The sequence below is a fragment of the Cyanistes caeruleus genome, chromosome 14 (genome assembly GCF_971803275.1).
Source record: "Cyanistes caeruleus chromosome 14, bCyaCae1.hap1.1, whole genome shotgun sequence".
Lineage (NCBI taxonomy): Eukaryota > Metazoa > Chordata > Aves > Passeriformes > Paridae > Cyanistes > Cyanistes caeruleus.
Genome location: NC_141714.1, coordinates 7,749,064 through 7,763,161, shown reverse-complemented (window position 1 = coordinate 7,763,161; position 14,098 = coordinate 7,749,064). Strand labels below are relative to the sequence as shown.

General features: G+C 41.0%; 1 protein-coding gene across 25 annotated transcripts in view; it reads right to left on the bottom strand.

Moving 5' to 3' along the window:
* MAMLD1 (mastermind like domain containing 1) overlaps window positions 1–14,098 on the bottom strand; it is a 256,179-nt gene that overhangs the window by 45,169 nt on the left and 196,912 nt on the right. For 6 of the 25 annotated variants that reach the window (XM_086850506.1, XM_086850505.1, XM_086850507.1 and 3 more), the window contains one exon: window positions 3,014–3,411. The exons of the other annotated variants lie outside the window; for them this stretch is intronic. In XM_086850506.1, coding sequence (XP_086706632.1) covers window positions 3,014–3,121 — 108 coding nt within the window. In that variant the 5' untranslated portion in view covers window positions 3,122–3,411. The remainder of the gene's footprint in view (window positions 1–3,013; window positions 3,412–14,098) is intronic. 25 annotated transcript variants of the gene reach the window in all.

Genomic DNA, 14,098 nt, shown 5'->3' with positions numbered 1-14,098 from the left:
ATCAGAACACAACCATCCAGATGGCACCATGGAGTGTTCCCTGGGAGCTGCAAGGACCTTGCAAACTGGGAACAAAAGTTTGGATTTCCTGGAAGTGTTCTCATCTGTTACTAAACACAGTGTTGTGTCCACCTTCAAGTTTCAGGGCACTCAAGGAATTGAAGGGGCACTAGTTTTACCCTAATCCAGAGAGGGGAGGTTCACTTAATTTCAACAGAGCTTCTTGAGATGACTTCATCACTTCAGACCATATTTCTTCCCTGGAGCTCAGAGATCCTGAAGCCAAGGCCACACTGAGCTAGCTCTGGGACTAATTAGCATGGGTGGGCACTGTGTTAATGCAACCCACCTGGCTGGGACCTCAGCAGGACATTGCATGTACAGAGCCCATGTAGTCTCAGCAATCTTAAGCAGAATTGTACTGAGAGACAGCCCCCATAAGAACACCTTAGGCATGGTAAGATGACTGTCCTCTATAAGAAATGACAGCCCCTCAGGTGAAAGTAGCTGAACACCAGCTGAGAAGCACTGACTGACTGCAAACACAATGGAAATAGAATAGGTGAGCCACTACAAAGTGGCTGAAGATAACCATTTTATTTCACATTAGCACAAAGGCTCTCAGGTACTGCTCTGTAGAAGGAAATTAAACTCCTTAAATGGACTAACTTGCATACTTCCAAGTGCTTACCACGGCTACAACCTCTCACCTCCATCTGTACCCATTCAAATCTCTGCCAGGATCTTGAAAGTATTTCCTGCATACATCATGACCGTCAATATGCATTTAACCAGTCTCCCATTCCCAACTTCCTATAGGAGGGCCTACTTCTCTTCTGAAGCAAATTTTCAGCAGTGTCTCTTCTAGTGCCCACCAGCACCACGGTGCATACCCAGCCCTGTGTGCCTCATCCCACCCCTGTTGGGGAAGAGATCTTCAAAACTATCTGACGTCCTACTGAACTTGATTGAAGAGACTGCGGTGAAATTGTACCTGGTTTCCTGTGCTCCAGTCTACATTTACTAAATGTGATGTAGGAAATGGGCAGGAAACGCCAACCTTACGTAGGGCAGCAATGCCCTCCATGATACATTTGAGTAGCACACCAAGACCTGACCTTGCATGTTTTAGTGTAGCCTTTCTTACACAAATATTTGAGTCAGATCTGGAGGCAAAAACAAACAGAAAGCCAAACACATTATTTTTTTTTAATGAAAAAGGCTGACACACTGTTTTATACCTATTTGTACTCAAATCTGAAATGTACTGAACATTTTTAACTGCAGGAATTTGTTATGATCAACAAAAATTTAAAAAACTCAACCTATTTTTTATTCTGATGCTGGTGTAAAACCTGTTGAAGAACTGGTATTATTTGGGCACCATACAGACATGAGAGGTACTGATACACAAAAAAAGGTGTACTATTTGTTAGGAGGTTTCAACTGTTGTATTTTTCCTTTTTACAGTCATCTTCACTTTGCTTCTATTTCAAAATCTAATCAGAAAACCAACACAGAATTAGTCCTTCACCATGTTTCTTTGCACAATTGTTTGGACAATGTATTTAAAATAGCACTGTTCTACCCTGGCAGCATTTTATATTTACTTTATCCAGGTGTAAATGACAGCCTAAAGAATAAGGAATTGTAATCAGATACAGCATATCTTTCCCTAATAAAACTACCTCTCTTTTCATCTTGAGCATCTAAAGTTGAAATACAATTTCCTTCTTTTGTTTCCCCATTCATTATATATGAACAGGGACAAATAAATGTCAAGTGTATCTTTAAAGAAAAAATGCACCACTATTTATCAGTCCTCCAATTAAAAAAAAAAATAAAAAAAAATCATTATTCTTCTTGAAGTACTTTTTCTTAATATACAACAAGACACCAAAAATAACACATGGGAGAAACGGGGTGGCATTGGAGCAGACTCTTGATTTATGGAAGTTTCTGCTCCAGCTGAGCCCTGTGTTGCCTTACACAGTGTTTCCTGGTTTATGTGAGACAAATCTGCTCTGTAAGAAGACAGAGAGTAAGTCACAAGTGTCAACATGAGCAACTCCCTGAAAATAAACTTTGCCCATTTACAATACAGAGTTTCTAGTGTGGCACATGGAACTGCACTGCGGGGAAAGAGCTTGCCAGGCTCCTGAGAGCAAGCTGGGCCTATGGCAAAGCACAGGGCTCCACTCCTCAACTCTGTCAAGAAAACAGGACTCCTGGGAAGAACGGCAAGTTGGCCAGAAGCTGTGTCACCAGGTTTCCTCACCAAGCACTTGTGCAAGATGGGATTCTGCTTGTCACTAAGTGCCCCCACTCCCAGGGCTCAGGGTGCCTTTTGGGATGGAGCTGGGTTACGAGGGCACTTTGAGCAGCACTTGCACAGCAGCTCTGAAAACCGTGGGCTCTTCTGAACTGCCCATTTCATGATGCCAAAATGGAGCTGTTATGGGATTTCTAGATGCCTTTCACATTGCCATGGTCTAGATCTCTCACTGACCCAGATTAGTTTTGAGTTTTCTGAAAGAGGCCAAACTTCTTTTTACAGAAGCTCATGGGTGCAATGGAAAGGACAGAAGGAAAATTAACCTCAAGTACATTTCTACTATTTTCTAATGATCTGTACCTAACTCTAAGAGAATCCAAGAACCAGTAGAAATTTCTATTACCCCTACATATATATCTCCATATAAGAAAACAGTGGCAGCCTTCACCAGCACATAGTAAGCTCCTGGCTTCTGAAGCACATGATTGTCAAACAATAAATACTTTTAATAGAAACCTGGTCCATTAACAAGCTGAACCATCAAGCAGTCACACAAGAAAAGCAAACAACCCCAGAAAGAGCTGATGTCTTTCCATGCTGAACAGAAACCTATTTACGGTAAGTGAAATAATGCAGCTTCTAATGTTTTTCTTCCCTCTCCAATGCATCTGCACACAACTTTCCCTTTGTTCCTGATGCAAATTCAAAGAAGCAAACCTTGCCCTTGTCTGTACTCACCTGTTTCTGGGGTTCCTTTGTGCTGGTGTCCTCCCAGCACCCATTTTGCCACATTCCAGTGCCAACTGCAGATGTCATTTGATCCAGGCTCTCCATTGCATCAAACATATTTCTGTTTGGGTATCTCAGTGCTCATCAGTAATACTTTTTTAAAATAATAGCAGAACTTGGGCTCTTCCTGTCTGAAATCTGTCTTTAGGATATTCTATACTCAGAACAATCTGTATTCAGTTTTCTAACTGGAACTGAGCTGGTGAAACAACTGGAAACTCTGCTGCTGATTCAGTGGGCAGTTCTTTGTGTATCCACTCACAGTTTTCTCTTTTGAGGATGAAATGATCTCCACATCTTTTACAGCAACAGCAGCACTCGCCCTCACTTTCCGCATACCTGTGCATCTAGACATGAATAGAGATTTTATTGTTTCTGTACTCTCCATATTTGACTTCTTTCAAACCCCATGCGCAATACAAGTAACTGCACTACAAGGAAGAGAAAGTACATCTTTAAAACAAACATTTATAATTCCAAAGCCTTAGACAACAATTGAGATAAACCCAGCATAAATGGCAGTACAAGCTGTGCCGTGTGATCCAAGGAGGGGGGTCCTCAAGGTGCAATTTGCATTTAATGCTTCTGCCATGAGCTCAGGCTTTAGGTGAAACAAAACACCCCACCTCATTTGGCAGGTGGAATAAAATGAAGGTGAGGTTTACAACACTCACTTGGTGTGGGAAGAACCATACTCACTTGACAGGCAAGGTGATGCTATGTCCTCTGATGAAGATTTAATCTCTGTATTTTTTATTTCTAAAACAGGATTGATCCCCCCCCCCCCCCCCCCCCACCATTTTAAGTATGTTCTGGAGGTCATTCTTAACAACAGCAAATCTGTGTTCAATGCTCTCCTCAAATCTTTTGCCTTTCATATACAGGCCAGCTGCTCTCCAGACACAGCACTGGGCTACAGAATCAGGCTGCTCTGATTTATAACCCAGGTGTTTAAAATAAGGCAATCTAATTATTGATTTGATAGCCCACAATGTTTGCAGTCAGCAAAGTTTAAAAAATGCAAAATATTGACAAGGTGAAACAAATACATAATGAGGGAGCTATTAAAAAGCAAATTGCTTGCCTTCTGGTACTCCTGTGGTGGATAGCACAAGACCCTAGAGCCTGCATCCCTCTAACTCTGCACTGGTTAGGAGGAAGAAACAAATGGGCAGAGCTGTCATAGGGCTCTGCTGTATGGAACCCCTCATCATGGGAGCCCCCCAAAGAAAGACAATGACTACGTGGAAATGGGAGGCATTGCAAAATAGGCAGCCCTGCATAGACTGGAACCCAGACTTTTCCAGGATTTCAGAAAGGTCCTGGAGCAGAGGGAAGCCCAATGGCAACAGTTCAGTGCCACATCTATACATCTATTTTGGGGAAACATCCAAAAGTGAAACTTTCTGCAAGTTGGTGAAACTTGATATCAAAATGCATGAAAGGCACTGCATTAAGATTTATTTAAAAAAAAAAAAAAAAAATTGTCCAAAGAAAGGATGTAATGGAAATCTATCCAACCTGCTCTGGGATGCTAACACCTGGCTTTATAGGTTGATATGTTCAGAAGAAAAAGTGCAGTGCCCTGATCCAGTTTGAGAAGTCCTAGCTGGAGGGTGAAATAGGGTATTGTTACAAGACGTAGAAATCCACCCCTTTTCATCTCTGCTCCCCACTTTTTCTTCTCATTTAAATAGCCTTCTAATCCTGTGGACTGTCTGGTATACACTTACTATTTTACCTTGAAGACACATTCCTTTAAGTCCGAGGGCTGTGTATGTGTCTAGATGTCTATAATAGAACAAGTGAAATAATACCATTCCCAGCAGGGCTGGATGATCTAAGCCCCCACCAGGAGAAAACTTTGATGCAAAATATAATTTCACGCAATGTATTTCAGTCATGATAATATTGCTGTAGCAACTTCTAAAAATTACTCCAATATAGACAGTGATATCTAATTAATAGGCAAATTCTAAGGGGGAAGTTAAATGCTAATTTTACTGGCATTTAGCCTAAGAACTTCATTATGCCATCTTCTATTTTAAACGGTTGCCATCCCACCTTGTACTGTGCTGCTGCCTGTTCTCAGGCAGCATTGCATGGAGCACAATAATTCCATGCAAGACAGACAAGGTCACAATGGTTGGGGCTGGGTACCTGCCTGAAACCAGGAGAAAGGCTGTTCCCTGCCCCCAGGAGCCTGCAGGGACTCTGAAGCTAAGCTTTAGCCATGCTTGGAAGGGGTATATTCTGTGCAGGGCAATAAAGTGATGGTTGTGACAGATGGTTGTAGCTACTCAGGGCTCCTGAAAAGGCAAAAGGACATGGCAGCAGTACAGTCCCTACTGAATATTGTCCCTTTCCAGTACCTGGTTAGAGCAGCCATAGGCAATGTGGGGTCAGGCAGCCAAAGCTTGCTAAGCCTTCCACGCCACTGGTGAGCAGCACTGATACCAGCCAATTCTCCATCTCATCTTTCAGATAAATAAAATTCAAAGTAGATGGCACTAAAAACACTGGCAATGGCAAAGGTTCAGAAAAATACTGAAAAATACTACAGAATTCTTGAACTTACAGCCATTGCTGTGGTAAAGCTGCATCAGATTTGCAGAGAAATTAGATGCCTTGTTAGCTGCAGATAGATGCACAACTGCCCAAATTTAAACTTCCTCCCTTCCCCAGCTCACCACAGTCATTACAAATCATGTGGCTGAATAAAAGCTGAAAAAGCACAAAGAACTTGGCAATTTTGCTGCACGGAGTCCCATAATAAATGAGGGACAAGGGGTGGCAGCACTGATAATCTTAATATCAAATCCACATTTTTCTGCAAAGCAACTTACTATTGTTCATATGTAAAATACATCATGTTGCTTGGAGGGAACAAACTGTCCTGCACTTTATAGATAGCCATTTTATTACAGATTCCCCCATTGTGACTCAAAACCCATACAATCCACGCACCCTTTCTCTTTAATAGATGCACAAGATACACAACGTGGCTGGATGATGTTATGCTGCTCGTTTCAAATGCAGAGTTGGGGATATATTTCCACTGTGCAGTATCACACATAAATCATTAACAAATGTTAAGGAATGAAAGCAGAGCAAAGCATCACCTGCCCAACTTAGTTCCTGAAAGCATCCCCCTGTTCTCAAATCAACCTGGTCGCCACAGCATCGCTTCCTGGTCTCCCCATCTTTCTCCCTGAAGCAATCCAAAAATCCTGAAGGCTTCCTGGCAAGCTAGTTTTTCTCTCTCCCTCCCTCTGACTTGACAGTGGCTAGGTGGAGTTTAGTTTTGTGAGCACTAGGCCTTTTTTCTAAAGCTAAAAATGTTTGTATAAAGCGAACAGCCTTGACCATAAGCAGGAAAATCTAGTGCATTGCTTATCAGTTGATTTGGCTTCACAGCAAGAGTAACACACTATTATAAAGGGCTAACACAGTGTGAAAAAGGAGCTGTTCTACTAGAATACACTCCGTTAATTCTGGTTGAACTGACATTCTCCTAGGACAAGCGCTCAAAACACATTTATACTGTTGTACCAAGTGTGGCAGGGAATGGAGCAGCAGGCTGGTTTCTCTGATGTCACTAAACAGGCAGACAGTCCCCTGTCCCTGTCCCCTTCCCTGCCCCCCCTCCCCCCCAATAAATCTCTGGAGAAAGAAAATGTGGGACGAACTCTCACAGCATCATCTTCCACCAAAATAATATTCCAGGTTTTAAACAAAAATCTTCACCACGAGAGCAGGGAAAAAAACCCTGAAAAGTGAAAAATTCCAGCCTTGCTAGACTTACTGTAATTGTCCTCTACAAGAAGAGCCCTTTAGTTATGTGAAATGACATTGCCTCGGTGCCCCAGGCTCCCTGCGTTTGCACAGGAAGGAAGCAGACACACATCTTTTTAAGAGCCATTTCCTCTCTGCTCTATTAATTTCAGAGATTAAGCAAGCCACTCCTTTGTGGCATAACAGCAAGATAGAGCCATTGTGTTTGAGGAGAGTCCTGCTCACTGGCTTCCTAACTTTCAGTGGGGGGATGCATTAGCACTTTATTCTCAGATGAAACACCAGAAAACTTCCAGCAGCCCTAAACCCCCCCATTCTTAAATTATGGTTTCAGCACATAAGAGGCCAGAAGCACTATTCCTTCCCCCTCCACTGATGAGGGTTTCAGTGTCTCACTGACACAGTTCAGGATGCAAAAAAACCAAATTAGTTGCATTAGAGGAGGAATTTTCTTTCTAAGGGCCTGAATCATCAGGACTTTAATCAGAATTATTTTACCTGTACATACACATCCCACCTCCTGTCCCTACCTGCTATGTTGAACCTGAAGCACAAAGTTTACCATCTTTTTTTCCCCTCTTCTTTTCTTCCTTTAACTTTTTTCCTCTTTTTTTTCCTTCCTTTAAATTTTATACACCCTTTGTGCTCTTTTGCTTGCACAAAATTCCTCCAGCTTGTACCAGATGCCTGATGACCTTTAATAATACAGAGGCCATTGCCTCTCCATTTCAAAGACTAACATCACAGCTCGTGTTGGAGCCTGGGACTACATGGGCAACCAAAGCAACCACCAGCTGACCAGAGCCTCAGCTATTCCCAGTTTTCTGATGGGAAAAGAGAGAAACAGGAGAAGATTCAGCAAATGAAGGGTAATTTGGAATCCCCACTCCAAGCCCGGGCTTCCATTTCCTCCTAAAGCTCATTTAGATGTTTTATCCTCAGCTTTCCAGGTTTCTTTCCAGACTGTTAAGCAAATAGGCTGGGAACACAGGACTGTTTTGGAGTCAGCAGCTATAGGAAAAACCACTTTGCAGGGGTGCACAAAGCTGCAGAATCCTTGAGATATGTCCACATTTCTTACAGTGTAAACACGGCCCTTGTTAACCAGAAATAACATCAGCAGCAAACAGATACCACCTTCAGGAGGAGGGGAAAAAGATAACACACGCTCAGGGCTCTGCAGCAGCAGCAGCAGCAGCAGCAGCAGCAGCAGGAGTGTGTGAGCCAGAATACTGTTTGTACTGTACCTTCCCTTGCAACACAGAGTCAGGAACACAAAACTCCTCCAGATAAAACAATCTGCCTATTCAGCAGCTTTCTTTTCATGAGCTGCTTCATCTTTGCAGGCTTTCACCCTTTCCCCTCCCCGCTGCCCAGTCACCAACTGAAAACTTCAGAAAGAAAAGAAAAGGAGAAAGGAGCTGTTCAGACAAAGGCCTGATTTTCTGCAAAGGGAGGGCACCCACACAGAAAACACGGTCACAGTGTTCCGGGCACTGTGCTGGCACATGGCTCTGCCAGTATTTGTAGGAGTCTGCTCCCCAGACACTGCTTCAGGTTTTGGGACCATACATTTAGAAAGAGGAGGGACCTGTAGCTCCTGCAGCTCCAGCAGCAGCCTCCTGGATATGTTCCTAGCCAGCACCACAGCTGGGTATTTGCACCTCTGCACCTTCTCCCAGCTACAATGGGGCAGGGTCCCTGGCAAGCTTTTGCCTGTCTGTTGTCAATAGAAATCTTAACCCCATCCAGAGATTTTTCCTCTGGGACATTCTCTTGCAAAAACCAGTTTGGGTTGGGTTTTTTTTCCCCACTGTTAAACAGAGACACTTTCCTGGTGTATGAATGTAAATCACCAGTTCATATTGCAGAGGTGACTCAACATCCATTTAGATGCCAACATGTAGTTACTTCTGGATAGAGCAGGATGTGATTCAGCAACTACAGGCAAATAGCAGTGTATTCATTTCATCTTCAAGACTCCATTTTTCTTAATAAATTAAATAAAAAGTAATTTCTTTTTACTTTGTTAATTTTTTTTTTTTAAATTACAGTCATTACTGGTCTAACACAACTCTTCTCTAGTATTCAGAAAGCCTATGAGGAATTGTAGCACTGCCACACATCAATAAGGCTAAAAATCCTCTGCTGGGCATCACATTTGGCTTAGCCTCTGAAAAGTTTTCCTCTACATTTTATCAAAATTTCACCCAAAATTCATACCCCACTACAACTGTTTTACACAAACTGCTGGAAGCAGCTTCTCTGTTGCTCTGTCCTCTTAGGACAGTGCCAGAGCAGGGCACATCAGGTAGTGGCCCCAGCCTAATGGGCAGTTTGGAGGTTCACAGTCACCTTCCATCCACATCCGAGCTGCTGGCAACAGCAGAGATCAGATAATTGCAAAATAGGCAAGATATGTATTTTTTACTCTGTTCTTCGTGAGGTACAGAAATGGCTGCATTGAACATCTCAACCTATAAAGTTGAACAGGAGAAGCCTTGGTTAGCAGTGATGATGTAGAGGGTGCACAAGGATGCTGGGACAGGCCCAGTGCATGGACATGCTCCTTAGCATCTTCTCCTGAGCAGTTCTGAGTGTCTTCATCAAAAGCAGAAGTGTTACCTTTACACAGTGCTTTGCATCAAGGTTGGCATGGGGGAAGCAAACTACCTGAGAAGTCCTGGAAGATCTAAAAGGTAGGATTTATTAGTTTTAATACTAAAATATTAACAAAATCTACCCTGATCACAAACTCAGGAGCTTTGAGTCACTGAAGAAAGATACTGGGATTTTTTTAAAAATTGTAATTTTGGAGTTTAGAAGCCCAGACTAAGTGACAATATTAAATCATCAGTCACAGCAACCCTGTTTCCAACCTATAAACCTTTTCTCACATCTTCTATACAAATAAATCCTATGCATTTATTGCCTTTATGCCCAACTTGACTAAAGAAACAAATGTACTCTTTGCCACTCACTTTGTGTCTGGCTGTACTTCCCTGTACCACTTCCAGGGATTAAGGGGAATTTGGTGATGGGGAAGGTCTGGACCAGGTCTTTGCATTAGAGAGAATACCATGCTTATTGACAGGGGTTTTGGTCCCCAAATCTGGAAAACAGCTCCCCATCTACTTACAGCTTACTACAAAACAAATCTGCACTGGATTACTTAAAACCAGAACTTAAGTGTTTGTATAAGAACCCTTTTTTCTAAAGTGCAATAATGGCCTATTAGCTTTCATTTAAATTGGCTCCTAATGGAGGTAAATAAAATGACAAGGATTGTTTTCACTCTGCCTGTCTAAATTCCAGCACACACCATCTGATGAGCAGTGTTACTACCTTGTTCAGACAAGACCTGAGTCCTCTGGATTTAAATTCTACCCCGAACAGCTCACCTTTCAGATGTGTTAAATCTCAGCCCTGCCATGCAATAGTTACCTTCATGGAGGGTAAAAGCAAAACACAATAGAAATAAACACAAACAGGGCTCAGTGTACAGTCACTTTGAGGAAAAAAAATATATATTAACTATAGGGTGTAATTGCATTAAAATTTGGTTGTTCAGAAAAAATTACCAGTGTTTCTTTGCACAAGGAAATATTTTTCTAATCTTTGCCAGACACAAAACCAGGAGCAAGGAATTAAGCAATGAGTTTTAAATGGTTCAACTTTAAAAGCAGATTGTAAAGTGAAGGGGAAAACTCCCAGTGAAAGCTGAGAATAAGGTTTCTTAATCTTACACTGAAGGGTCATAAATGTGCAAGCTCAGTACCTCACAACCCTTTTTGAGTAAATAAAGGTTTAAAATGTTCTTTAGCGTGCCTGAATTCCTTTCCAATGTGACCTCAACATACCATTCTTCTGTCTTTATCTGCCGACACAGCAGAGCTGTTGACCTTTCACCAATGACCTGAGCAATCAATAAACAGCCCACAAACTCTCTCCATAGAAATACTCCACCAATGAGTTCCTCCCTTGCTCTCTGCCATTCCTGAAATTTTCCTCAGGCCCTTGGCTGTGCATCAGTATGACTTAACAAACAACACGGGGCTCAGAAATACATTTTCTTGGGCATTTCCTAGCCAAACATATTAAACCTGTAAGTGGTTTTGCTGTTGTTTGCAGTGCCACAAGCTGCTTTCACGTTACTGTAGGATCTACAAGAGCTCTGCCTCATGCTAAGCACTTTGTGTTGACTTCCAAGGACAGAATCCAAACTCAAAATAACTCAAATATGCTCAAACTGTTGAAGAGTAAGATAACAAATAAAAAAAATAAAAAAAATATTATTAAAGACTTGCCCAAACACCAATTGGCAAAATTTCATCTTAAAGAACGTTAAACAAAAAATTAACACAGTCATTTACAGATGTCTGGAATAAGAAAAGAAATTAAGGCAGATCAGAAAATATTAGTGTCACTATGGGTGTCTCTCAGATGAGTTCCAATGCTATAAATTCTGTTGTACTGTCACATTACACGAAAAAGGATTGAATACAACTTTTCTATCAATATGATTTATGAAATCCTGAATCAGAAGGAGTCATATTTTAAAGGTTTTACAAAATGGGGAACCGGTCAAGTGCTGCAATATGTGTTACTGGGGTACAGAAGAGCGAGCAACCATTCCCTGCAGTGCATACGGCAAACACACCAGAGCATTGATCAAGATTTGAGAAGCCAAAAGAACAAAAACTATTAGATATCAGCCATTAGCAGAAATGAAACTAATTAGCCCATAGAGTCTCCATCAAACTGAGTGAACATAAAGGTAAAGCAAAGCTGCAAGTACTGAAACGGGACTTAAGATTATTAAAACTGGAAGAAAAACAGTTTGAAGAGCTTATTCCCCTGACAACTAAAATGCTCAACAGGAGTTTCTCTACATCTCTACATATACATACACTCATATATATAAACTTAGTCTATATATATTTATATATATATGTACAAAACCTAAGGAAGCCCTTGCAATGGCTCTTAAAACATTAATATTTGCTGATCCAAGATGTCTAAAATGTCAAAACACAATAAACCTGCTAAAACTTGCTTGAACTGCTATTTGCTCATATGCTCCACATACTCCAGAAGACTGATTTCTTGTTTCTCTCCACACCATTAAAAAAAAAAAAAATTGGTAGCATGATTACAACTGTTTTCTGAATTGTTCTCTTACATTAATAATGTAAATCAGGACTAAATGAAGCATAATATGGTATTTTTATATAGTTTTTTTCAGTCTCTCTAACTTGAAAGTATGTTCACTGGGCATTGTTAGAACCCCCTAATGACAAAGATTAACTCTTTAAAGGGTAGTGGCAGAAAAATTTTAATAAAAATGAAAAGTGATTAACTTGCTTGTTGCAGAAGTGAGTGTTTGCATTATTGCCCACACTGCAGAGAGCTGCAATGTGCACAGCAGCTCTGGGTTATTTATTTATCCTTAATATAAATAAGCCAGAGTGGTTTAAATAGCAGTATTTAACAGATTGCATTGATGGATCAATACAATATTCCACTGAAATTAAACTTCAAGCAGACAAGAGCTATAAAAGCCTTTGAATAGAAAACCACTTGGCCCTCTAATATCTAAGTTCAGACCTTACAGCCTGATCCCCTAGCAGGATTTCATGGGTAGGGACCCCTGCATTTCACCTGGGCTGTTTCATGCCTGACCAGGGTGCCTGTGAGAGATGCTGAGGCTCTGTGTGAGCACAGGAGCTGCTTGCACCAAGCCCCAGGTATTTCTGAGGCATCTGCAAACAACTTGGTGAAGGGAAAGAATAAGCTCTTCAGATTTCTACACATTACAGCTATTTCTCAGTGTAAGAATGAGAATCAAATGTCCTGTTAGGGATTGCGTAAATAAACTGGCACAGACTTCCAGCTGGGCATCTCTCTTTCATGCTCTATGAGTGCAGGATGCTGGTCAGGAAGGAAGTGCTCTGACTCTGCTGGACAAGTTATACAGAAAAACAGGAGCCCTTGGCTATCAGCCCTGGTCCTCACCTGACTCACTGTGACTGCATCACCCCCCAGTGCTGCATAGTCACAGTGCTCTGACAAGAGGGACGAACTGGAAATAATATGATGGAAGAACATGCAAGCCCACTTTCCCGTTTTTTTTGCCTCTCAGTATGTATAGAAAAGCCCTTGAGACGCCAGCACTCTCCAGGTCAAAGCTATGTGGGAATACTTGAGCTGTGCTGGGGTTTTGGCTTTAGTTTTTTTATTCTTTTAGTTTTCTTCCATTTTTTTGTTTTTCCTTTTAATCTAGATGGAATTAATTGAATGTGCTGCTTAAGAAGAAAGTAAGAGTGTAAAACTGGAGAAGCATGATAAGTAGGTGTATTAATAAACAGGCTTCTAATTTCTTATCTTTGATGATATTCAGTACTATTTTAAATATTCTCAAAAGAATCACAAACATACAGAAGGTCATATATAAAATCCCTGATGAAGCAATTTAATGCTAAATTAAAGCTGAAAATAGGTAAGCCCAACTCTTGGGATCTTGGGTATTTTCAAAGACTAAAATAGAATCAACACTACCCAAAAATACCTTGTGTTTTCCAGATTTTTAAATATTTATTTCCTGAATTAAATAGAGCAGGATTAGCTAGTTCTTACAGCTTAGCAGGAAACAATTTAATTTCCAAGCCAATTGTATATTGACAGTTGGCAACAATGGGCTTACTTTACAAAAAGAGAATGGGAAAACAGTTGCACATTTCTGAAACACTTCCAGAGAATTTCCTTTGAGAACACATTGAGTGAAAAGTATACAAACAGGCATTAAATACGAATGTAATTTAATAAATAGCCATTCAGCTATATAGTGTGATAAATAGGTAATAAGAATATAATATGGGCATTTACCTTTCAGCTTCCAAAGGAGCTGGAAGGTAAAACAATAATATTTTCATTAGACTCTCCTGCCTGGCATCAAGAGCCAATTTCCACCCATTAATATGGATTTCTATTACCTGCCTTGTGAATACTGTTAACCCATTTATCAAACAAGAAGCCATATTTTTGTCACTTATTACAAGCAGAAGGGGAGCAGAAGGATTGCTAAACCATGTCACATTACAGCACCAGATTAAACCATTTGACCTAGAGGATATTCCATGCACATTTAAAAAGGGGAAAAAAACCCCACTGCAGCCCTGCTTGTCTTACATTCAATTCAGTAAGACCTCTTGCAGGACCAAATTTTACCTTGTGATATGA